Source organism: Protopterus annectens, chromosome 2.part0 (genome assembly GCF_019279795.1).
Source record: "Protopterus annectens isolate FY-2018-M chromosome 2.part0, PAN1.0, whole genome shotgun sequence".
NCBI classification, from domain to species: domain Eukaryota; kingdom Metazoa; phylum Chordata; order Ceratodontiformes; family Protopteridae; genus Protopterus; species Protopterus annectens.
Genome location: NC_056728.1, coordinates 956,673,293 through 956,700,554, shown reverse-complemented (window position 1 = coordinate 956,700,554; position 27,262 = coordinate 956,673,293). Strand labels below are relative to the sequence as shown.

The 27,262-nt window shown below is 42.5% G+C and overlaps 1 protein-coding gene across 1 annotated transcript in view; it reads left to right on the top strand.

Annotated features, from left to right (window-relative positions):
• Window positions 1-27,262, top strand: part of HAUS6 (HAUS augmin like complex subunit 6) — a 2,286,143-nt gene that overhangs the window by 1,339,497 nt on the left and 919,384 nt on the right. The window contains exon 12 of the mRNA XM_044060364.1: window positions 20,517-20,616. Within this exon, the coding sequence (XP_043916299.1) occupies window positions 20,517-20,616 (100 nt within the window). The remainder of the gene's footprint in view (window positions 1-20,516; window positions 20,617-27,262) is intronic.

The window sequence follows — 27,262 nt, the reverse complement described above, 5'->3', positions numbered from 1 at the left end:
AGGCGGTTTATTCCCTTAATGTTTGTCACGCTAGGTGAACAGTTGTGTTTTTTTTCTTTGAGAAAGAAAATATTTAACATTTTGACCTTTTCTGCATATCTTGTCAAGATTAAACTGTAAAATTTGAAGCGCCCAAGCCCTGAGAATGCAGCTGTGCATGCATAATTGTTCACAGAAAACCTGTACGCGTTAATAGCTGCATAGACACATATATTTGTGTCTTTCGGCTTTATCCGTTTAGGGGTTGCCACAGCGTTACTCCGGTCCGCTAATGATTGGCAGTAGATTTTTTACGTGCCTAGTTTGCCAGCCCTTACGCACAAACTTCAACGAAGGTACGCCCATCCACGTATGTCTGCACACAGAAGACGCTCTAGCTGAGAATTGAACGGCACAACGTCTTGCTGTGAGGTGACAACGCTACCGCAGCACCACCACCGCAGTGCATAGAGACACATATACCTACCCAAAATAAATATGGGACTAGCCACTGTGGTAGAGTCACAGTATAAATAGGTTCTGTAACAAAAGAGAGAGAATCCTGTCTAAAAACAGGAAGTACATTGCCCAGCAAGGTAGAAACAGTCATCAATCTGAACAAGCAACCCAAGAGACTAATCAAATACACAAAAATAAAATTTGGGATAAAAATAGCCAGTGGCAACTATAAGGATTTCTTTAGTTATATCTGCAACCTTAAGGGCAGCACCTGACAGTGTGCCAAATTACCAGTGAATGGAGCTGCCTATATGGAGCTAGAAGATGTAGCGCATCTGATGGCCAATAAACTTGGTTCCAATTTTACTCCCAGTCACCTCCAGGAAATATTGTGCACCATTTCTCCATCTGCTATCACTAAGCGGAGCATTTCGTCGTTGTGCTGTCAAATGCCAAGAATACTGCTTCAATGAGCCCTGATTATATCCCACAGTGCCTCCTGAATAGCATTGAAACATGACGCATTAGGTCTGCTCAAATCTGTTTAATCATCCAGACATGCTTTGTGCCAAATGGATGGAGAACTGAAAATGGTGATCCCTCTACATAAATGGCGGGGACTTCCATGGATCTGAGGAACTACAGTCTGCCTAGTCTCATATAAGGCAATGGAAAGAATTATCATGTAGCTGTTAAACAATGATGTAGGCACTTGCAGACACTGGACCTTACCCAGTTCGGTTTAGTCAAAGGCAGGTCATGCCTACTTAACCTGGTGGACTTCTTCAAGAAGGCCACTAAAGTTATGGATGAGGGTAAAACTGTGCACTCTGCTTACCTTGACCTGGACACTGCATTTGACACCATACCTCACTCTGATATTGTAGATAAACTCACAGAATCTGGTATAAACCCATGCCATGTGATGGATAACCTGCTTTAACATACTTATAAGACACACAAAGTTAGGATGACCTACCCTCATAAAGAGGCGAGTCACTAACAAAGTCCCACAAGGATTGGTGCTGGAACCTCTGCTTTTTTGGCAACTACTTCTCTGAAGTCATTACACACTACCCAAGCACTGTTACAACTGGATCTCATGCAAAGGACATTCCTTTGTTCTCAACTGTCCCCAAGTGCCTTACCTCATATTTTCTCTCCGTCTGTGGACTGGTTCTGTATAAACTTTAAATAAATTATACCAATATTTAAAAACTTTCTCTGACATTCCTCCTTTGTCAACCCTCCAGAAATCTTAAATAACACATGTACATATTGTGTCTGCAGGTAGTACTCACTAAGTGCTTTACTGGCTTTCAAAGCTGGTAAAACACTTAGCTTTTTTTCCTTGTATCAGGTAGTACATGGAGAAGATAAAGCTCCATGCCCTATAAAGACTTATGATGGAGTGTCAACAGTCCTAACCATTTTTTTATGTTCACCTCTCGAGCTTCACTGTCAGGCTGAATTTCTTGGTATGCATGACTCAAACGCAATATATGGTTACAACTGGAGACCCGATCATAATTCTCTCTTTTTTTTTTTTTTTTTTTTTTTTTTGAGTGGTTCCTCGCTCTAAAGTACATATTTTCATGGATTAGTACTAAAAGCTTTTAATCTTTCACCAGCTACTCTGACAATGTACTTTGAATCTTGGAGGGTATAAAAACGGAAGTTGTCCATGGTGCCATAACATTACCAGAAAATTCACTTGTGGTTAATCCAGGCTCAGATGCTGCATCTACACAGCAGCTGCAATTTAGAGTGGACTGGAATAGAGGGAACTGAGTTAAGGGGGACCAAAATTCCATTTCACAGACGTATACTGGCATTTTTACCAGCATCAGTAAACGTGCATTCATTTCCATTGCATCTCTGCTCAGATGTAGATTTACCATCTTTTCTTGGTGTTTATCTGTCTTAGAGACTGTTCCAAAATGATCTGCCTTGGGCTGCAAGGCAAATGCATTACAGACAACCGGTTAGGCCATCCAATCTAATTTAAGGATAAAACACCTATACAAAGTACAGCTAAAATACAGAGCACACAGTAAACATAACAGGAGAATGACTAGCTAATTGAGTTTTAATTCTGTGCATAGTACTTCAAGAAGAGCACTGTTAATTCCCTAATGCAAAAAGGCCAAATGCAGGAAGATCATGCATCATATATGGCTGAGGCTGAAATTGTTCAGTGTCTCTCAGTGTAAACATACTGAAACACTAGGTGTCAACATCATTCTCTTTTTACAACTTGAGTTGCAGGTGTAAACTGGATAAGATTTAAGCAAGGCAGATATATTTTCCTGAGCTGAAAGTCATAGCCATTTGCAGCTGAGAATCGCTCCCAGTGTAGATTTTGTCAGCAGTAAATCAGAGTCTCTGCTTCTCACACTTATCTGAGGTTTTGCAATCCTGGACTTAGTGTACATAAAATGAGTATTGGAAGCAACCCCCCCCCCCCCCACACACACACACACAAACACACACAATACATGACCACTTGCCCCTGTGAATGAATGCTTTCATCTGATTTAAATATCTTGCAATGGATTGTTTTCTCTGTCTGAAACTACCACCGATGTGGACTTGTCAGATATAGTGGAACTATCCTTCCCAGTATAGTGGACTGTGATTGTTAAAACCAAAGGTGACTACAACAGTAAACTTAACACCCAGGAAATTGCATGCACTGGATAAACCACTGGCAATAGTCAAAGCTCATAAAAAAGTGTACTATGTATGTCATTCAGAGTTATAACCAGATAAGGAAAATTCACCAAATGCAAGCATTGAAATTGTCCCACCCCCTTACATTTCTTGTGTCCCGGATTTTGCATAACATCCCTGATTTTGTCTCTTAGGTGCCTGTACCTAATACATGACAGATGATTATTATGTCAGTAATGCCAGAAATTAGAATTTAATACTTGTGGCTCAGAATATGCTTAGGAATTCAAAAACCTGTTCTATTAACTTTTTATGGGACCTGAGTAAAAGTGCTCGATATCTAGTGACCCCCCCCCCCAAAGTATTGCAGGCTTTGGATTATAGAGGGGAGTTTAGAGGTATGGCAGCCACACACACACTTCTGTAAACAGGACCATAGTACACGCGCACATGCCCTCCTATGCGCTGTAAATAGGGCTTCCATGAATATATTAAGAGAGTCATACATACACACACAAAAACTATTCCCTAGCTAAACCCAAACTGTAACACAGTGGGCAGTTGCACACAGACATGCACACTCACCAGAGACCACTCATATCTCTGCAGATACACTCAAATGCTATACCATGCCACTTCTCCTCCCCAGAAACTTACCTGATTTTAACATTTACACTGTCTTCCCCATTGACTATAATGGGGGGAATGCAGTTTTTTGCTCATTAACCTAGCCAGCCAATCAAATTTACCAGTTCATCAATTCACTGAATTACACAGCTGTACTAGTCCCTTACTGCAGTAATTTTGACAATTGAGTGCATGGCTAATTAGCATAAGACCTGCCCTGTAGCATTATTAGCATGTTGCATTGCTGTGTAGACAGTCCTGTCAAAAATGTGAAATCACTGCAGTGGTAGTATCAGAAAGTTCCACCAATGGTACTATATTGTGTTGAGATTTAACTGCCTGCCAGCATTACTTTCAGAATCAGACTATATTTCAAATGGTTCAGCATTTATTCATGAAACATCTGGTAAATGTTGTTGGTGCAAGTATCTATACATCACCATTGGACAAGGGCTACTACTGTGTAAAAAGACAAAAGATCAGGCATTTTGAATTTGACTAAAAAAATACATATTTTAATGTCGTTTTTATACCTCCTTGTATACAAATATGAAGTTCTTTTTGCTGTAAACTCACAGCATTACATATGTGCATTTTATTTTAGTCTGCAAAGAAATGAAAACTACAGAATTTTGAACTGTTTTATAAAAGTTTCACTGTTTACAAAAGCCCTTCTTGCATAAATTGCACACTTACTTTAAACTTCAGTCTGTCTTTTACTTCAAGATCTTATGAAATTCAGTATTGGACCACTAGATAATCTCATGTTAACTTTGGTTTGCACAGTCCAATAGCTTTTATAAAGTGGTAAGAAAATAAATCCCAAATATGGGTGCACCTTTCTGAACATATAAAAATGTGCATATTTTAACACATACTGTAAATGATCGGAAATATAATTTCCCTGGATATTGGTGTGATACCTGTGATTATCGCTTCATATCTACACACCAGAAATTTGATGTTCATACATAATGAATGTATCAACATTAGAACAAACGCCACCTATACATTTTTTTTAAAACATGTTAAAACTAGGACATCCAAATGGCTAGATAGGAGTACTGCTTGTACCTAGCAATAAATGGCCATTTCTTTGTGAAGAAAAATACACCTCTGCATTCCTAAAATACAGTATTCTACAAAAGTATTAAGTGATTATAAAAAGTTGACTGCTTCCAGACTCTGCTACAACTTGCTGTGAGGAAATGTTAGTTTGCTTTTGGTTTCTTGTATTTTGTATTTCTTTATTGCTTTCTGTTTTTGTATGTTGTTTGATGTTCGTGTTTCACTGTTGCAGTCCTAACAAATGGGTTATCCAGCTCCCAGTAGCCCTCAGTCGGCCAGAATACCAAAGGTAAGTAAAAATGACGTTGGTTGCTGCCGGTTGTAAAGGATGCCAGGGCATCCGTTACAAAAGGAGGCAGCCGATGTCACTTCCTCAGTCTTCCTTGCCACGGAGCCCGAAGCAGAAGTTTCATGCACGAGTGCCGGTCGGCAGTTTACTTTTGTTGGTTTCCGACTACAAAGAGTTGAAGTGTACTACAGCTGTAAGTACCCCATTGAGGATCCTCGTTTCTTGCCTTAACGAATGTCAGAAAAAGTTAATTGTCTTACCTGTGGAAAGCAGATTCCCCATAGAGATTTTCATTCCTATTTCATTATCTGTTTAGGCCTTGATCACAGCATTCCCAATTGTAATCTTTGTGCCTCCTTTAATCCACGTACTATCCATCGTCTGGCTAAGATTTTGGCTAAGCTTTTTAGAGTTTGGTTTAAATTTCTTGGTATGGCGTCCGCCGGTTTTCAGGCTTTGGATATTCGGAAGGACAAGGACCGAGACAGGCCTCAGAAGACTAAGTTCTCGGATGGGGTTAAGTTGGTCATCAGTCAGGCGGGAGCCAGTGAGACGCTTTCGCAGTCCCCAGATGTACAACTGCAGGCCTTGAGTCCGAGTCCCTTAGGTCTTCGGCCTCCAGTTTGTCTTCCGACCTGTCGCTGTTCACCTCTTCTGCTGGATCCGGTACTGCTAAGCTGTCTCCACGGTCCGAGGCCTCAACTTTATGCTCCAACAGCAAACTTCTTTCTTCCACTCCTGCTGTTCCTTAGGTGGTTGCCAGGCCTCCCAAGTCCTTCAGGCTTGCAGGGAAGCCTTCCATTCATAAGCCTGTGAAAAGGCAGGCTCCAGTTCCTTCTAGTTCCCCTCAATCCCAAATGGTTAAAATGGCTAATGATTTGTTAACTTTTATTAGGGGTTCTCAGCGTCATCCTCTTAAAAGGAGTAGTTTCACCTGAGGTTTTGTCCTGTTCAGGATCGTTTTCTTCCAGCATTTCTGCTGATGAGTAATTTTCTCAAGCCTTTTCTCCCTTTGAGGATTCAGATGCAGAAGAGTCCATCCCTTCAGCTTCTCCACAGGAGGATTTCTCTTTTGGTGACACTTTAAATACCCTTAGGGAACATTTTAAATGGGAAAGCCAGGATTATGTCCAATCTAAGAAACGAATTAGGGAGTTTCTGGATCTACCTCACCATAAGCCTCTGGCTATTCCCCGTGTTGGAAGTGTTTGATGGTTTTTCTGGAAAATTCCTGGTCTCCAAGTTGTTTCCCCCTGCTCCCAGGAAACCCGACTGGTACTACAGAGTCCCTGATTCTTATCTATTTCTTTTCAGGAATCTGTTACCGGATCCAGAGGTTATTTCTCAGGGCCCTAAAGGAGCTAAGACCACTGTTACCAGGAGTCCTCTTCCTTCGGACAGTGAATCTAGGAACCTTGATAGGTGGGGAAAGAAAGTTTATACCTCTGCCACCCTAGCAATTAGGGCTACCAATTGCCTTTTTCATATGCTGAAGTACCAGCAACACACCTTGGAGGCTATTTAGTCTAAGATTGCAAGTGTACCTCTTTAGGCAGAGAGTGAAGACATGCAGGATTTGTTGAATTCAGCCACCCTAGTCAATAAGCATTCTTTGCATTGTGGTTTTGACATCCTTGAGGCCTCCAGTAGGGCTCCGACTACTGGATCTGTTATTAGAAGGCACGCTTGGCTCAGAGAACAGCCTCTTCCAGAACATGTCAAGGCTAAGCTTTTGGATGAACCTTTGCATAAAGACAATCTTTTTGGCAGCAAAGCTGAGGAGGTGCTTAAGAAGATGGAGGAAAGGCCAAGTCCATGCAAACTGCTAAAGATTTTCTGCAAGTTCAACCCCCCTCGCTTTAGCAGGAATTACCCTTCCAAGAGTTGGACTTTTCCTTATACCAGCAAACAGAACCGTTCCAGGACTAGAGGTTACAAATCTTCTAGGGGGCAGACAGCTACCCCTCAAAGGTCTAGGCGGTGGCAGGCTTCCACTTCTAAGGTAGGAAGCTCCAAGCCTGCATCTCAATCAAAACACTCTCAATGACCTTTTACAACTTCTGCTTGTTCTTGCTTGTCTGGAGAGTCCTTTAGGGGGAAGGTTGGCCCTTTTCTCAGATGTCTGGGCCTTTATCACAAATGACAAATGGGTGCTCAGAACGGTGTCCCTGGGGCACACGTTTTCTTTCTGCACCTTTCCAGCTCCCAAGGGATTCCCAGACGCTCCTCCAAATTTTCTTTGTTTCATCTGGGAGCAATAGTCAGTTCCTGCTCAGCAGGTAGGCCAGGGCTTTTATTCCAGGCTTTTCCTAGTTCCAAAAAAAAAAAAGGCACCTGGTGTCCTATCCTAGATCTTTCCATTCTGAACTCTTCTAGTAATTCCAAAGTTCAAAATGCTCATTCTGCATCAGTTGCTACCAATGCTAGAAAAGGATTCCTAGCTGGTAACCTTTGATCTCAGAGGCTTATCTGCACATCCCTATCTGGGAAAGTTGCAGGCAGTATTTTCATTTCAGAGTGGGCAAGCAACATTATCAATTCTCTGCGCTGCTCTTTGGCTTATCTACTGCTCCCAGTGTCTTCACGTAGTGCCTGGCCACAGTCATTACTTTTTGCAGGCTGAAGAAAATTCAGATTTACCCTTACTTGGACGACTGTCTGATTCAAGCAAGTTCTCCGGAGCAGCTACTAAAGGATCTGGAATTCGAAAAACTCTTCTCTCTTCCCTGGGTTATACTCTCAACGAGGAAAAATCAAAAATGGTACCATCCAAGGAGATAACATTCCTGGGAGCGAGTCTGAACACAGCCGCCCAGATATCTCTCACCCAGGAGAAGCAGGCAACTCTTTCAGTTTACTTCAAGGACTTGGCAAGCCTGTCCCAGCTCCCTGCAAGGAAATACCTGCAAGCTCAGGGATTCATGGCATCTTCTATTCTCATGATTCCATATGCAAGACTGCATATGAGGAAATTGCAATGGTACTTCAAGAACATTTGGTGTCAACACACACAGGACCTGGATATGATGATCTCTCTGCTTCCATCTCTGCAGATGGAGTTTCTGTGGTGGGCAACAGCCTGTCTACAAAACAAGGGCATGTCTTTTCGGACACCTCCTGCCACTCAAGTTCTGACTACAGACGTTTTGGACTACGCCTGGGGAGCACACCTGGATGGCAGATGCATACAGGGACGTTGGAACGCCCAGCAGATGCACCTGCACATAAATCTAAAGGAGTTGATTGCAGTTCAACAGGCCTTACTAACCTTCAAGCACCTTCTTTCTCCAGGGACCTTACTTGTCAGGACAGACTACCACAGTCATGTGGTACATCAGCAAGCAGGGAGGGACTCACTCTTACCCCCTGTGCAGACAAAGCATGAGTCTTTTATCCATGGCTGCATCCCTGGACCTGCATTTCCTAGCTCAGTTCCTTCCAGGAAGGCTCAGTGTTTTGGCAGACCAGTTGAGTTGGCGAACTTTGGACCCTCACGAGTGGCAGCTGAACAGAGCAGTTTTTTTTACAGCATCATTCAACGTTGGGGCATGCCTCAGGTAGATCTTTTCTCCTCCCCGGACAATCATCTTCTACCTCTCTTTTGCACCAGACAGAATCACAGCTGAGCCTGGAGAGTGGATGCTCTGTCCTTCCCTTGGACGTTGCTATCAATTTACACTTTCCCTCCTCTTCCACCTAGAGTGTTGTTGAAGATCAGGGACAAATGACCAAGGACTATTCTCATAGCTCTGTATTGGCCCAGACAGCATTGGTATCCCCTGCTTCACAGTCTCTCCCAATTTTCTCCTTGGCATCTTCCTCTGAAGCCAGATCATTTGGTTTAGGAAGGTGGAATCATTCTGCATCCTCATTTTCAATCTCTTCATTTGGCAGAATGGCTTATAGTTTGACTCCTTCCTTATCTTCTTCCCTTTCCCAGCCGGTGGTTGATGTGCTGAGGAAAGCCATTAGGCCTAGCACTAGGAAGTCCTACGCTGGCAAATAGGAAAGGTTCTCTCATTGGATGCAAGCTAGAGGGGAATCTTCTTCTCAGCGTACCCTTCCTCTGATCCTGGAATACCTGGTTGAACTGCTTCAGGGTCGTCATTCTTTTTCTTCTATCAAGCTCCATGCGTCAGCCATTTCTGCTCATTGTTCTCTTGAACAACCCAATTTCTCTCATCCCCTGACGAAAATGGTTCTCAGAGGTGCTTGCAACTTAAAAGCTCCCAGAAGGGCACCTACTCCAGCCTGGGATCTTAATTTTGTTCTAGACCAGGGGTCTGCAACCTTCACTATCAAAAGAGCTATTTTGGCCCCTCTCCCACAAATAGAATTCTTCAGGAGCCACAAAACCTATCTGACCCCTAAAATAAAGATAACGCAGCATATAAAGTGTTATGATAGTTATTATCCTATATATAAACAAACTAAGTTTATAAGAGCAATATTCAAAATCTGTCCCTATTTTTGTTTCTTTTTTGGGATTGCTCAATCGTTCTGTGTGTGTGTGTGTGTTTATATGTCATATCTCTCAGCATTTTAGAACAAGTAGTCTGGAAAAAGCCATAAATAGTGGGACACAAAGGCCCAAAATTAGGGACACTTGTTAAATACTGCTCTTTCAAACTTAGAAAGTTGATAGAATAACTTATTTTGCATTGGCATGAATTTTCTGAAGGGTATGAAGTCTGAAACTTAAGTCTGTCTATTTTTTCTGATTTCAGCCCTCAGTGAATTGCCAGAAAACCACAGTTTTGAGAAACAGACCAAAAATAGGTAAAAGTCAGGACATTCTGTGAAAATCTGCACAGTTGAGAGGTAACTGTGTGCGTTTGTGTGTCTGGAAAATGTATGTTAACAGAAACCATGTTTTTCTAGCAAGTTTCTAAGTTTATAAGAGCAATATTTGAAGTCCATACCTATTTTTCTTCTGTTGTTCCCCTTTATTTGTGGCTCTGTCCAGATTTCTTGTGGTAAGACTTTGAGAGGTATACAAACCTTTCAGGAGATGGCACTGCTGCCAGAGGATTATTTGACTGCTCTGTGTGTGTGGAATACATGCCAACAGAAATCATGTTATTCTAGCAAGTTTATAAGAGCAATATGTGAAGTCCATCACTCAATCACTCTGTGTGTGCATGTGTGTGTGTGTGCATGCATGTGTGTGTGTGTGCATGTGTGTGTGTGCATGTGTGTGTGTGTGCATGTGTGTGTGTGTGCATGTGTGTGTGTGTGCATGTGTGTGTGTGCATGTGTGTGTGTGTGCATGTGTGTGTGTGTGTGCATGTGTGTGTGTGTGTGCATGTGTGTGTGTGCATGTGTGTGTGTGCATGTGTGTGTGTGTGTGTGCATGTGTGTATTGTGCGGCAGAGTGTCTATTATTTTTCAAAGCTGCAGGGAGCCACTGCCGAGAGGTGGAAGAGCCACAGGTTGCAGACCCCTGTTCTAGACAAACTTACTCTGCCTCCTTTTGAACAAGCTGCCACTGCAGATTTAAAGTTTCTCTCTTTGAAGACTGCCTTCCTCTTGGCTATAACTTCAGCAAGGAGGGTTTCGGCGCTGCAGGCTTTGATTGCTGTGGAGCCTTGTATTATTTTCCAACCAGACAGGGTCTCCTTGAGAACCAACCCCTCCTTTATGCCTAGGGTGGTTTCTAGCTTGATTCTTAATTGGTCCATACACCTTCCTACCTTCTTTCCTAATCCTCAAAATAATGGTGAAAGGATCCAGCATTCTCTTGATGTGCACAGTTAGCTCAGGTTTTACCTGGACAGGACTAAAGACCTTCGGAAATCAACTTAGTTATTGGTCAGTTTTGCCCCTGGAGCTCAGGGCAAGGCTATTTCTAAGCAAATCATTTCCAAGTGAATTGCACACTGCATCAACTTTTGTTATTCCTTTCATGGTAAGGTTCCTCCTCAAGGAGTTAGGACCCACTCAACTAGAGCAGCTTCCACTTCTGCAGCCTTTTTAAGGGGTGTCCCTGCTAGAGATATTTTGGAGGCTGCCACATGGTCTTCTGTTCACACTTTCACAAAACATTATAATTTGCCTCTGTTTTCCAGAGCCAGGGCAGGGTTTGCCACTGCTGTGTTGCAGGGCATTTTATCCGACCGTTGATTCTTTTGGTACCTCCTCCCTTTTCACTGGGCTTTGGTAATCAACCCATTTGTTTAGACTACAGCAGTGAAACACGAACATAGTACAGTTGTGTACACTTACCATAAATGTAGATGTTTGAGTGTATTCACTGTTGCAGTCCTTGTTTTCATCCCTCCTTCCCCCTTTTTTGATCCTCCTCTTCTTTTTTCCTGAGGTACAGGCTGAATTGGATATTATTTGACAAATTGGCATTTGGCTTAACCTTTTTTCTGAGGGCTTCTGATTGTTTTGCAAGAAAGACTGAGGAAGTGACGTCAGCTGCCTCCTTTTGTATCAGAAGCCCTGACGTCCTTTACAACCGGCAGCAACCGGCATTTTTACTTACCTTTGGTATTCTGGCCGACAGGGCTAGTGGGAGCCGGCTAACTCATTTGTTAGGACTGCAACAGTGAATATACTCGAACATCTACATTTATGGTAAGTGTACACAACTGTACTTTTTCTTTACACTGCTTTACTTTTATTATGCTTTTATTTGTATATTACAACTAGGAATGAGACCACAGCTGTATGACTTGAGTCATACAGAAATTTTTCCTACCCTCCCACCGTGGTGGTGGTGTGTTAAACTCAACTATCTTCCTAGTTGCCCTACCCCTTACGTTAATTTGACTGCATATCTCCTTCCCTTTCCAATTTCACTGGCTGTTGTAAGCACAAAATTATCATTTTGTGAAATCACCCCCCCTCAATTATTTAAATTTATTGTCCATACAACTGTTTTCCATAGAACCAGAACACAAAGTGCCCATCCCCTTTCAATCTATTTTTCTCTCTTAAAATTAGTGGCTCTACACTTAAAGCTTAAGTTACCCCTTCTTTCATATCTAACTGCTTAGTGCACACTGCAGTGCTTAGGATATTAACCACCTTTTCCATCTTATCTTTAAAATCTGCAACATCTATTGCAAGAACACCAATTATTGGAGAACCCACATTCTGCTTCACAGTAGTCATCTTGGGATTAGTGCTTCTGTTTTATCCAGGTGAGAGAAGGGGCACAGGGACATTTCCTGGAGACGGCTGATCACCAGAAAGCGTAATTGCTTCATAGGTGACGGAATTTGTAGTTCTATTCTGCTCCTGGTGAGAGAAGGAGCAGAGTGCATTGATTCCTGATTGTTTATGGTTGGGCGGTGAGAGTGTCTGCTTAACGTTCCTGATTGGTCTGATTGCTATTCAAGGCATCTACCAGGAAAAAGGCTACAACAAGCCTACAGACCCTTGCATCATCTGTGACAAGACAGTGATCACCAAACAGGCTGTGGCCTGTTTCTCAACTTGGAACTGGTGCTAATGTTTGCTTCTGGTGAGAGAAGCAAAGAAGCATTGTATCCCAGCAGAGTGAAGCTGGGGTGAGACCAGCACTAGTAGTAGCCATTCACGAGATACCCCCCCCCCAATTTTCATCATTCTTGACAAGCCAGTTCTTTTTCAGTAAGTACTGCTTGAGTTTCTGACTTCAGAATATTTGTCTAAATACGTCATCCTTATTATTGGTATCCCTCAAGTGTTTGAGTGCCCTGTATAGAGACAGAGACACCCTGAGTGACATTTTCATGTAAAAGCACAATTGAAATTTCACCAATACCTTGTACACAGGACAGCTAGTTTGCAGTGACAAGCATGGTCCCCAGAGATCCAAACTGGATACTCCTAACATTGCTTTATATTCTCACTCCAACTGTCTAATCAGTAAAAAGGATCTATTGACATGGATATGAACTTTCCCACTATCTCCATTACCAGCTTGGTGGATATGGGCATCCTGAGTGAATGTAGAAATTACCTCATGTTTACTGACAACCAGTTATGGTATGTGAGAGATGTATTTTCACAATGTCACTGGAGGCAAAGCTGTCACATAAAAGTACTCAAAATGTCAATAAGGTTGTCAGTTGTACACTGCTGCACCCATCACACACAATTCAAAATAGACATATAGACCCACATATGCTGAGGCACTTAAATGTAACAGTCCTAAACCCCAAAGACAACTTAAATTAAGTATACGTAACAAATACCCTCAGTGGCCCCAATGCACCCTTTCAAAACAACACTCGTATCAATGCATAGTTGCATCTCAATGGGCCACTACTTCTAAATCCATAAGGCAAGCCATCGCACACGGTCCAGCATTCTGGTAATTGGAGACTCCTTCATGAGACAGTGATGTTCCTGTCACCAGGCTAAGGAGAAAAGTCATGGTCATTTGTTTATCAGGGACTAGGATTTGTCACATTATGCATGCACTCAGTTCATTGGACAAGTACGAGTGTGACTTAGTTCTAGTCCATGTGGGTGTGAATGACCTAAGACATACCTCCCTGGTCTACATTAAGAGTGACATCATGAAGCTGTCAAGAATGTGTCCCAGGCTGGTATGAGTCTAGCATTGAGCAACATTTTACCTTCTCCAAGGATGATGCCACAATTCAAACAAAAGATGACTGACTTTAATAATTGGCTTAGTTTCTGGTGTCGTTCTAAGGGGGTGTGATATTTGTCAGCATGGAAGGAGATGGTCAACAGACTACGCTGCTTTGCCAGGAAATGGTCTACACCCCTCCCCTCTCTTGGTTTTCGAAAATTAATTAAAACACGGTCTTTCCCCATAGTGCCCTTTAGACGATGCCAAACTGAAAGTACTTACAACATAGCAAATCAAAACCAAGAAAATCTAAAGGTATTACTGCACAGTGTTAGGAGTCTAAACAAGTAACTCCACTCCCTGGAAGCTCTCTTCATCCAAGAGAATGCTGATGTCTGTGCAGTCACTGAGACATGGTTTAAAGCCACAGAGAGCAAGCTTGAAAGTGCAAGGTTAAAATGCTTTCCACACATTAGTAGTAGCTAGTCTAAAAGGTGGAGGTGTCTTGATTTACTTCAAAAATAAATACATCTCAAGGGTGGTCAATCAGGACAATGCACTTGAGCTACTCCATGTTCAAAGTACTGTAGAAAAAATCCAATACTGTTTCCTTGCAAGCTCTAGGCCCCCCAGTATGACCCAGAAAACCCATACCATGTATTTAAACTTACTGGAAATGCTCGCAATCCAACCCAAAACCGTATTCATGGGCGACTTTTATTATCCCAATATTAACTGGGAATCCTATACGACACCAAATGTTCAGGCACTGAGATTCGTGGATTTTGTAAACACTCCCTAGTGTAATGTCTTCTCTGGTAAGGTTAGATCACAACATGGTTTCCTCTGAGATAAAACTAAAACCTGGACACTCAGCTGACCCTGGGATATTCAGGAACTATTCTAAGGCTAACTTCCTGCTATTATGTGATAACCTAGCAAAATTTGAAGCCCCATAAACCCTGAGAACATTGTTGCCTATGCAGAACTGTTCACAGAAACCATATACAAGCATGTTAATAGCATCATAGCGGCAGTTGCATCTTAGCGGCAGCTGTACCCACCAGGAAGAAGTGCAGAACTAACTCAAAAAACAAGCCACCCTGGTGGAGTCACAAAATCAATAGGCTGTATAACAGAAGGAAGAAAATTATGGCAAAAATTAGGAGGTGTAGCACCCAGCAGAATATAAAGCACTTTTATCAAACTTAACAATTCAGAGGACAAATAGTCTACCAAAGCCAAATTTGAAGTAAATTCAGCCTCCTAGACCAAGGACAGTCAAAAGGCATTCATTACTATGTCTGCAACCTCAAAGGCAATACACAATTGTGTCCAGAGCTCATTGTAAATGGAGCTCACCTCTACTGAGCCAGAAGATACAGCAAACTTACTGGCTGACAAATTCATCTCCAACTTTAGCCCTCTCCCCCCTCAACCTTCCCTCAGGAAATATCATAAAATATAACTCCCCTACTGTCACTAGAGAACCTCTCATTAATGCTGTCTCTAAGGTCAAACACTGCATCAATTGTCCCAGGAAATATTCCACAATGCCTTCTAAATAGCATGACCTATCAAGCCCTCTGGAATTGATATTTAACTGTACCCTTCAAACAGGCTTTCTGCCTCAAGAATGGAGAACAGCAACACTCATCCCTCTGCACAAAGGCAGGCCATCTACCAGCCATGAAAACTACAGACCCATAAGTCTCACTAGTCTTGTATGCAAAGCCATGGAAAGAATCATCATGGAAATGGTTAATAATGGTATAGTAGACCTCCAAACACTGGACATAACCCAGTTTGGTTTCATCAAGGGCATGTCATGACTACTCACCCTGATGATGTCGGGCATTGTTGACAAACTCGAGAGGTTTGATACAAACTTGTATGTCACTAGGTGGATAGCCAACTGGATCACAGGAACCAGGAAGTTAAAATTGAGGAGTCTGCCTCTTTAAAGAGGCTGTTCACATGTGGAGTCCCTCAGGGATCAGTCCTTCAACCACTCCTTTTCGGCATTTACTTCTCTGAAGTCAAGGCCAATGTCATGTATCTCTGGCTGACTAAATCTGCAGATGATTGTAAATTAGGAGCCGTCATTGAATCCTGCATAGACACAAATGTTCTCCAGGAAGGGCTGACATAGACCAACAGAGCCAAAGACTAAAACTAAGTGTCAAGGAATGCATAGTAGTATCCTTCAGGAATTCATTCACCCTTGGTAACTATCAAATTGACAACACGCCCCTTAGAATTGACCCAGTAGTCAGGGGCATGGGGGGGAGAGAGACTGTAATCTAGCCTTTGACCATCACATGTCTACAGCAGTGAGGAAGTCATTCTCTGTTGCGTAACTTATAAACAAAGGTATGGAATCCAAGTCCAAGGAAGTCATTGCTCCACTATATTTGGCATTCATCAGAACTATCATTGTGTACAGTGCCCCCTTTGGTATGTGCCTAACCAGGCATATTCAACAATTGGAAAATCCACAGAGGGTCCTCACTAATGGAATACAGGGCGTAAGTAAAATATCCTTTGCAGACCACCTCAAGGCCATATCCTTGTATTCTGTCTCCTATAGGCTGTTGAAGGGAGATCTATTCCTGGCATAGAGGGCATTGTCAGACCTCACTCTGGACCTCCTGCATAATTAGCAAACCAAACAGCACAAGAATTACCATTCTAAAGACTTTAACCTTATCTATGATATAAATATGGCCTGCTGTGGAGAGACTAGTATGTATTCCAGAAACTACCCCTTCTCTGGAGCAGGCTTCCTATCTATGTGAAGTAGAGTTCCTTCCTAACCCAATTCAAGTGCAACTTGGACAGTTGTTTGAGGGACAGGAAATTCATCCCTGGTGTGGCTCCCATGTCTCTAATGGACACAGGCAGCCTGTAAATGGCTCATCTCCAAGGCCCCTACTTGTAAATGTTTCATCTTCCGTGCCCCTGCTTACACTTATAAAGGGTATCAGAACTTGTCAGAAATTTGGGATGCATGGCTAGGCTTAAAAAGGTCCTTGTGGTTGTTAGTCTAGTAAACATCTATGAACATAATCCTATTCAGAACTTTTCACTTCATAGTTACTTTTGTCGGAAATCCCACAACTGTTTACTATACTTTTTTTGTTGGAAAATACGCATAATGAATGTGCTTAGGCCCCAAGAGAGTGAATCAAAAGAAATTTATTAACAAAAACATTGCCTAATGGAAAATATCCATACTTTCCTATCACTAACCCCAAAATTTAGAATCATTCTCAAAATCCTGGGATTACCCTTCATAGGTTCATAGGAAGGTACTAGGCTATCAGCCCAAGGGCCTACGCAAGCCTAGCCAGCAAAGTTCCATAGCTTACGCTACCCAAGAAAGTTATTTTCCTGTGCCACTGTCCAGCAGAGAAACAGAAGTGATCCCCGGGGTGTATTTCATTCTCGCATTTCTATCTTTAATCGCTGTCCAAATTTTATTCAACATATCCTAGTCCTAAAAAAACCCTTGTGTTTGCATCAAGGGTGGGAGGTTGGCATAATGGAGAAGGTGTTTACTTTACAGACTGAAGATGCAGGGTTTGATACTCGCAGTGGGGTAACTGGCTATACTTAAAATGGCCCACAAAGGCAGTTTAGCCTAGTACTAACGTATGAACACACAAACCTATTATTTGATTTTTTGCACACTTTGTTACGTATGTTAAAGAAGATGAAAGAAAAAAGTGAAACCTGTAGAAAAGGGAAGTAACAAATCACATGGAAATATAATTTTTGGGAACAGTACATGCAGTATACATTTCAGGAAGGAAGTTTAAAATGTTAAGGAAAGGCAGACATTGAGCAATTTATGTAATGTTAGAGTGAGTGAAAATTGTTAGTGTGCTGCATTAAAATAGATAATGTAGTTTTGTTTTTCTTCTGTTTGATATTTACCTATTTATCTTTTTAAAAAAATCATTCTAGTAGATGTTTAAACATGTTTTAGTAAGAATTGAGACTTGTGTGCTTTAAGTAATGCAGAAAGGGGTGATCTGTTTAAATTAGGTTATGTGAAATGTATTCTACCATTACTCTCTGTATGGTCTGCAACAAGAGTTTTTTCATTTAATGAAAGATAACTGACTGTCCTCGCTTTAATCCATGGTGAAAGTAACTCTAAGTAGCATTTACCCATAAAATAGTTATGCCTCATATACTTTGTACCAATCCATATAAGTATCTGTTCCTACCAAGTTACAGACAAAACTGGAAATGGGGTTAGTATTCTGTATACAAATAAAAATGTAAAAAAAAAATCTTGGATGAGTTATTTTAAGAAGCCCAGGTCAATGCCAGCATTAAATAAATGCAAGTTATGTGCTAGGAAACCATTAAAGTACTCAAAGGTACATCAACCAGAGCACCAGAAGCAAAACTGTATTCTGAAAACTTCACTCAAAACTGTTCTTAAGATGCCTAATGTAAACTAGATTAGTAACTGGTTTCCTGAAAAAGCTAGAACAAATTTACTTGTTAATCTGCTGCACTTTTAAAGTTCACACTGAGGACCTGACACTGTGACTTCTTAATGTCCCTGAAGTGGCCCTCACTTAGATGCATGTTATTCTGTTGCCTACTATGTAAGGCAGAATTTGTTTTGCACCTTTTTCTATCTTTTCATCATTCTTTTGAGTGCTGCAGTCCATCTTGGGAATCTAAAAATCAACAGATGAACTTATTAAACATACCAGAATCCTTTGTATGGGTCAGACAGTTGCAATGGCAGCAAATGGAAATCATAAAAAGCAAGGAATTGAGATTGAAAGGAATTTAGTGGAGCAGGTTAATGGCTTCAGATTTCTGGGAGGAGTGGTTGAGGAGATGGGAAGTCTGATTGAGGAGCTCAAAGGTAGAATCAGAGGGGCTGCAGCCAGCTTGACAGTGTGTCAGGGGAATTTGACTGAAGAATGCCAAAGAAGCTGAAAAGTAAGGCATACAGAACAGTGGTGCGACCATCTTTCTGTTTGGTACTGAAACCTGGGAAGCAAAGGCAGGGCAGTTGAGGAAGCTAGAGGCGATGGAGATGAAGTGCCTGAGATGGGTGGTAGGATTCCTACTAAGACAGAATAAACGAGAATATCCGTACAGAAGCCACAGTAGTTCCAATTTCAGTCGATGTCAAAGAGAACAGATTGCATTGATTCTGACACGTGCAAAAAAGCAGTAGACAATCTGGTGAAGATGATTTGGGGCAGACAGGAAGAAGGTAGGAGGAAATGAAGCAGCCAGCAAAAAGATGGATGGGTTGTGTGAGAGAAGCCCTGCAACAGGCATGAGTGTTGAAGTTAGGGGAGTGACATTGAATTGAGAGAGAGATGGCAACAGTTGACATGACACCCTGACCCCATATAGAAAAATGGGGGGAAAGGGGGTGGATGATGATGAATTATTTGTTTTATGGCAGTGCCTTCTTTAGGAATTGTAAAAGCTGGATAGCACCCTTACCATGAAGGATGTGAATGTCATCTGTTCTTTCAGGAACCTGCTGGTGTAGTCAGATGTTTGCAATGTCGACACAAAGTTTGGTAGATGTACTTCAGGATAGCAGGCTGAAAATATGTACAATGTTTTGATGTCCTTCCATTTCACTGTTGCAGTATTTATTACAATAGGGATCCCCTGCCAAGGATGGCCTGACATCCAGCCAGTATAACAACGCCTTTAGGTTGCTTAAGGTACATTGCACATCACACGTATGCTCCTTGCATGTAGCGTAGGGTGTAAGTGGTGTCCAGACTTCCTATCCTTAGAACTTCTTTGCTGGCAGCAAAACGTCTCTTCACCAAACCATTGCAGTGCCCCATTGGGGTTTTGTTTTACTTAACTTCTTTTATGGGTATTATTCAACCCCCTCAGGAGCAACTCTCCTTTCCCGAGGTAGTTCGGGATCTTTTGATTCAGGGTACTATTCAAGGGGTGCCTGTGTCCCAAAGGGGGGGTGGTATTTTACTCCAGGATGTTTCTAGTACCAAAAAAAGAGGGTATTTGGAGACTAGTTCTAGACCACTTGTATATAAACACTTTCCTGAAGGGACCCACTTTTTGAATGTTGCCCCTTCAAACTTTGTTTCAAATTTTTGGTTCTTCAGGCTTATATAGTGTCTCTGGATCTTAAGTATGCTTATCTCCATATCCTTTACCAAGCACTACAAGTTTGATGGAATTTCCAGAGCTAGAGCTGGTTTTGCTAGGGCCATTCTTCATGGCTTCCTATTGGATTCTGCTGGTTCTTCTCTTCCCTTTCTTTTTCCTACTGAGCTTTGGCACTCTCCCTATTGTAATGAATATTGCAACAGTGAAATGGAAGGACATAGTACAGTTGTGTAAAATCTTAACATGGTAGATGTCTTTCTCTTCATTGTTGAAATATTCACTCCCTCTCTCCATCCCCTGACCCGTTTCTCTTCTGGATTTACTGATTACCTCTCTATTTTTTGGACTGGCATTCCTACTGGAGCCCTCAGTTCTGAGGATGGTACGTCTGAATGTCACCTTATGCCTTACACTACACAAGCAACATACGTGTAATGTATATGGTGTACCTTAAAGCAACCTAAATGCTTTGGTGTACTGGCAAGACATCGGGCTGCCATTGGCAGGGTATCTCTACTGTAATGATAACTGGAACAGTGAAGAGAAGGACATCTACAGTTATGGTAAGATTTTTACACAACTGTACTTTCTTGTAAATTCCCATTTGTTTACAAATTGCCACCATTCGTAAAACGCTTAAATAACAGTGCAAAATGAAAACAGGAAGTTGCTACAGATGCACACAGTGCAGAAAGCATGGATATTTGTGCCACAAATGTGAATGGTTTACTGTTTTTATCCTGGCAGATTATTTCAAGACAGAAAATTATGTGCAGGGTGTGGATGAAGTGGAAACTACAGTCGGAGTCACTGTACCTGATGCTTCAAAACAGTTGTCTTCTTGGAGGTATGCCGTTAACCTTTTTCTTATGAAACATTAACAGTAAAAATTACTTGTGTATCCACTCTTGATGACAGAGTATTTGGCCAGGAACCTCAAATTATTTTTTTAAATATTTTTTCATTCTTTGATTCCATTGCTCATTCTCCGGTTTCCTGATTAATCCAGTACCGAGTCGGAAAGAACCCGGAATCTGAGACCTATTAAGTCTCACTGAATGGGATCCCAGCCCATTACAGCAATCTCACAATCATTCATGCACAGTATGCATACCTACAGACAACTTGGAGGGATCAGCAGTTCATCCATGGCACATCTTTGTGGTGGTGGATTAAACCAGAGCATTGTGCAAAAGCAAAGATGGACCTTGGGGGGAGGGGATCTGAAGACTTTGCAAAGAAGGCATCCCAGCTGTGAACTGAACTGGAGGACCAAGTGTTTTGATAGTAATAAGTACTGTACTAGCCTAGCAGGTCGTCTTGTGCCCTTAGTATTGGTGTATTTTTGTCTTTTTTTTATAAATTCTGCAGTGACAGTAAGCAGAAAACCAGCCATTAGATTACAGTGTAGTGACAGAAGTCCAAGCATTTCCCATTTCACCCACCATACCATCAGATATGACCAGATAATATAACATAGATGATATAGTGTCCCTGTTCATAGATTTTTTTCCTATTTAATAGATTCAGTGATGTGGCTAGGACCATTCTGTAAGTTTTAGAAGTATGTCTAGTGCTTAATATGAGCTTTGTATTAGTTTTGCCTACACAATTATTTTTGACTGTGAATTGACAGAAATTCAGTTGTGCCAGTGCTCGTGTTGGAGACAGTGGTCACTGGTGATTTAGTTATAACTCTCTTAAACCACTGTACAGTGGAGCAGTTTTTGTTCCTGCTACTCAGTTTGAAGACTATTTCAAGTATCCCTTCATGTTCAGGAATACTTTGTCATAGCAGTCTGTGGGATGGTCAAAGGTATCTTTGACTTAATGAAATGGCCGACAAAATATTCAAAAAAGGCCTCTAATTCACAACCTGCTTGAGGCTGTACCTCAGTTGTAAGACTGTTCCATTTGTTCTCTTCACTGGGTCATGTCTGCTTTGACTACTGTCTTTTTTCTGATCAGTTGCTTCTCTGCCAATGAAAGCATACCGAGTGCTTTATTTAATTTGTTTAGCTCTTAAATGCCTGTTCAATCCCTTTTCAGCCAAGAGGTAAACTACAAGAACGAGGGTGAATTCATTGGTTTTACAGGTAGTTTGAAACTGTCAATTTCCCAGGTATGCTTTTTGGGGAGTGGAAAGAAACTGAAGTACTTGAAGAAAATTCACATTCACATGGTGAGGACATGCCAACTCCACAGAGACTGCACAAGACCACTCACATTAGTCTGAGTTAGAATCTACCTGTAGATGACTTCTACTCTGTGTTGCTGCTATTGAACCTGGTGCATCTTTAAAATTACAGAGAAGAGTCTGTCTTGGGATACTGCCTTTGTGTAGTCTACATGTCCATCCCGTGTTCTCATGAACAAAACCAGAGCCCAATGCGACTCCCCTGGCCCAGTAACCAAGGAGCCTCAATTCTCACCACTGGCAATAGGTAGGGGACGTACATTATGGGAGGTTGACAAGTACACACACAATGAAGTGCAATTTCCCTTAAAAGCACAGAGATCTGGGTCTGGTTTCTCCCTCTTTCTCCAGATCCCCAATAAGACTGTCCACTAGCACAGCTATAGGGTTAAGAGCTCAGCTGAGGGGCTAAGCCAAGACCTCCAGCACCCTCTTGTCCAACCAGTGCTGCCAAATAGCTGACACGTGCACACTTTGAGATTTTATTTAAATACAAGCGCCCACACACACACACCTGGGAAAGGCTGACACGGGTTTACTAGCTATGACCCCTTCTGCCCATACTATAAGGTAGATGTTCTTCGGGTTTCACTGTTGCAGTCATTACATTTGGGTTATCTGCTTGCAGGTTGCACGCAGTCGGCCTTATTAACGGTCTTGGGTCCTGCGTCTGTTGCTGTCCCTTCTTCCATGACGTCAGGTCATCAGGGGTATAAAATTTGCAGCCGACGCCATTACGTAAGTCTTTTCTTGCCGTGCGGTGCCCAAAGCAGAAGCAGTTCGCAAGTCCTGAAATTTTCATTTTCGAGTTTCAGAACCCAAGTCTTCAACTAAAGCCAAGTACCCCGTTGGGGAAACTTTTTCTTCCTCCTTTCTGATGTCAGTAAAAGTTAATAATCGCATTACTTGTGGAAAGCAAATATTTCATAAAGATTTTCACTCGTACTGTATTCCTTGCCTAGGCCTTGACCACGGCGTACCTTGCTGTCATTTTTCTGCTTTATTTAATCAACGCACTATCCGTCGGTATATTTTCCCCTCTAAATATTTTGGTTCTCTGTTTAATTATCCAGAAATGTAGTCGGTTAGCCATCCGACTACTGGGATTCTGAAAAAACGCAGATATAGACAGAGACAGGCCGCCAAGATCCAAAACTGCAGACGACGCTTCTCCTAAGCCAGTCGCCGGTACTCAGTGAGGTGCTTTCACAGCCCCTGATACCCGCTACTTCTGATTCGCAGGCCTCTACTGAGACCCATTCGGAGTCCGGTATGCCGCAAGATGCTTCAATTATGGAACCCGTGGATGTCTCTACCTTGGATGGGTCCGGAGCCGCTGTGCAGGCACCGGCTTCTGATGGTGTATTCAGGCCTATGGACTTGCATATTAAATCGACACCTCCTTCATTACTTAGGCCTAAATCTCGATCCATGTCTAGAAAACCGATGCCCAGGCCACATGCTCAGGCCTCTATGCCTAAAAAACAATTAAGAATGGCTGAAAATCTAATAACTCTAATCAGGGGTAGCCAACCCCCCCCCCCTCTAAGAGGCCTAGGACTGAGGTTGATTATGAATCTTCTGATCAGGATTCTGTTTTTTTCTGACTCTTCTGATGATCTGGATTTGTCCTTACCCTTTTATGAGGATTCTGAAGCAGAGGACTCTATTCCCTCTGCTTCCCCTCCTGAGGATTTTTCTTTTGGGAAAACCTTACATACTCTAAGTGAGCATTTCATAGGTTCATAGGTTGGTACTAGGCTATCGGCCCTAGGGCCTATGCAAGCCTAGCCATAACAATTCCCTGGATATTTTTTCCCACAATATTTACTTCTCTGGACCCCTGTCTAGCAGGGCGACTGACATGATCCCCGGGGTGAATTTCCTATCTCCCATCCAATCAAGGCTGCTTTTGAAGAGGGCCATTGAGGAGCTCTGCTTGACATATATGGGCAGTCTATTCCATAGTATGGGGAGTCTGTGTCAGGAACCTATCCCTCCAGTATGTTTTGTTCATTGTGATGACAAGATTTAGATCCCTGGAATGTGTGGCTCTGAGGGATTGAGATTTCTTTACGTGGAGCATGTCCAACAGCTCAGGGTTTGACATGGCCTTGTATGTTAAGCAGAGATCGACTCTGAGTAGACGATATGCCACAGAGTATAGCTGGAGTTTTTTTTTAGACGGTCAGCATATGGCATCTGCTTTAGGCCTGTGATTCTTTTAGTGAGGTATTTCATTGGCCTTTCCAGCTGTTGCAGATGTCTTGTGAGGTACATACCAAATGGGGCATTATACTCTATAATGGGTCTAATGAGGGATGAGTACAGTGGGACAATGACCTCCTTTTTTCTGGATGAAAAGCCCTTAGTGATGAGGTGTGCCACATAGGATTTCCTGATTGTTGTGGCGATGTGGTTATCTAAAGTGAGACCACTGTCCACCTGTGTCCCTAAGTCTCTCATCACACTTTCGATGTTTAGTTTCCTGCCACCTATGTGGTAATTCATGGGTACATGTTTTTTTCCAAAGGGGATAACTATACATTTCTTGGGATTAAGCTTGTGCCCATGGCTCTGGCACCAGGCATCTGTAAGGCCCTTTTATAGAATATCCACATCATTTGGGGATTCATTAACGGCTCCCAGTTTGCAGTCATCTGCGAACTTTGTTAGCCAGTCCCTTAGTGTTGGCCTGTACTTCAGAGAAGTAGATGCCAAAAAGAGTGGTCCCAGGACTGAACCCTGAGGTACTCCACTTGTCACTTGCCTGGAGCTGGATTTGGAGTCTGCTACTTTTACAGTCTGGGTTCTGTCAGTAAGCCAGTTGGCAACCCATCAAGTGACGTAGGGATTTATGCCCAGCTTAGTAAGTTTATCTATGATTCCAGAGTGGGGGATGGTGTCGAAGGCCTTGGCAAGGTCCAGATAGGCTGTGTGGACCGCCTTACCCTCGTCCACAGCTGTGGAGACTGATTCAAAGAAGTCAATCAGATTCAGGAGCAGGATCGGCCCTTCACAAACCCAAACTGCGTGGGGTTCATTGTTTGAAGGTTGCCAATGTCTTTGTTTATAAGTTCCATGATAATGCACTCCATGCCCTTGCAGATCAGGCCTGTCAGACTGATGGGACGGTGGTTTTTGGGATCCAAGGCCTTTCCTCCCTTGTGGAGCTTGGATAACTGTTGCTGTGCGACACTCAGTGGGCACGAAGCCTGAGGTGAGGCTATGATTAAACATGACACTTAGGTGAGGTGCCAGTTCATTTTGTAGTTCATGTAGTACACAGCCTGGGATGTCATCTGGTCCCATGGATGCTGTATTCTTAGCTTTGGAGAGTGCGGTTTCTACCTGTGTGGCTGTGATTATCGGAATTTGGAAATCTTTTGGTATTGAGATGGGCCCTTTAGAGGGTGAGAGGGGGGTGAAGTTGGCAGTAAATCGATCTGCCAGGATATTGGCAATATCCTTGAGATCAGTAGAGTTAATGCCATTTTGTTGTAGCTCAGAGCAGATCTGAGCATTGCCATTTAGATTCTTGACATAACTATAGAATGCCTTGTGGTTGCCTTTGGAATCTTTATCAGTTTTATTTTCGTAACTAGCTTTTGAGGATTTTGAGGGATCTCAGCTTCTTACTGAGGCTGGTGAGGGAGTTTTTTGCATCCTGGGATTTTCCTCTTTTCTGCAACAGTTTCTTCCTTCTGTTGTATAGTTTGTTTATAGCAGGGGACCACCAGATTGGCTTCCTTTTTTTGGAGAAGAGCATCTTGGCTCTATTTGGGATGGCACGATTCATGCACGAGTGGATGTGCTCGTATAGTGCCTTAGTGTAGGATTCTGCAGTCGAACTTCCAGATCCCGTCTGCATGGGCATTGTGAAGTTTGTCACTTCTGACTTCAGTAGCATGAAGTTGGCTTTGGTGAAGTTTTTTAAGGAGGTTTCCTTACTGGAGGGTGGGGGTGGAATAATGGATGTCAAAAGTGATTTGCTTATGGTCAGACCTGACCAATGAGCGGGTGACCACTGGTTTGGAGCATCTATCTCCCATTTTGGTAATGACCTGGTCTAGGATATTGGAGCCCCTAATGGGACAATGGATTAGTTGATCTAGGGCATTGAAATGTATGAATTCCAAGAACCGTTGGGAAAAGGCGTTGGTACCCAAGTAGTTTTCCCAATTAATGGCCGGGTAGTTGAAATCACCCAGTATTAGGGTGTTTGGTTGTATCTTAATATTTTCCAGTATGTTTAGAAAGGTGTAGTGCGAGTCTTGGGACATGGTGGGGGATCTGTAGCAAGCTATAATTTGGATTGCAGTCTTACCTAGTGTTAGTTGCACCTGGAGAATTTCAGATGCATTGTGTTGGGCAACTAGCCTGGAGGTGTGAATATCGTTGTTGAATATGGGCACTCCTCCACCTTTAGTGTTTCGGTCTTGGTTTTGTGGCCAAAAAGTGTGGTAAGAATTGTATTCTGGTATTGCAGGGGTGCTGTCTGGAGCCTTGAACCAGGTCTCAGTTACTGCACAGATATCGATGTTCTCCATTTTTAGGAGTGCCTCGAGAGAGTGCATTTTGAGGTTTAGACTTATAGCAGTGAGTAACATTAGCTTCAGATTTTGCATGCTTGTATCTGTTACGGTGGTAGTTTTATCCTTTGAACCTTGCCTAAAAAAGGCACTATAGGGGTGGCAAGAGCTTTAGCCAGTAACCTGAATCCCAGGGGTGACAGGTGCAGGACATCAGGCAAAGCATCATGGTTTGTTGATCATGTCTTCCCAGGCAGACAAATACTAGATCCCCTTTGAATGACACAGAGCTTAGCCAATTGTTGAAGTCAATCATTTTGTCCTTATACTGTGGTATCATTCTGGGCGAAGGCAGGATGCTACTCAGGGCAAGGGTCATACGTGCCTGAGTCACATGATCCAAGAGCTCTTCCATGTCTCTCTCCATGTAGTCCAGGGAGGTACGTCTCAAGTCATTCACTCCAGCATGGACAATGACAGAGTCATATTTGTACTTGTTGTGGAGTGACTTGAGTGCATGCATTATGTGGCGGATCCTGACACCCGACAGGCAGCTCACTGTAATTTTCTCCTTGTTCAGCCTGGTGAGTGGGACATCATGTGCCTGACTATAGAGTCACCTATGACTAAAGTGTTGGGTGCATTGTCTTGCCTTAGGGACTGTTGGGTGGCACACTGGTGGTGTGAGCTGTGTCACTTTGGTTGTGACTGGTGTTTGCGTTTTGGCTTCGGTGGTCCTTGTTGCTTGGGCAGGTTAATGTTAA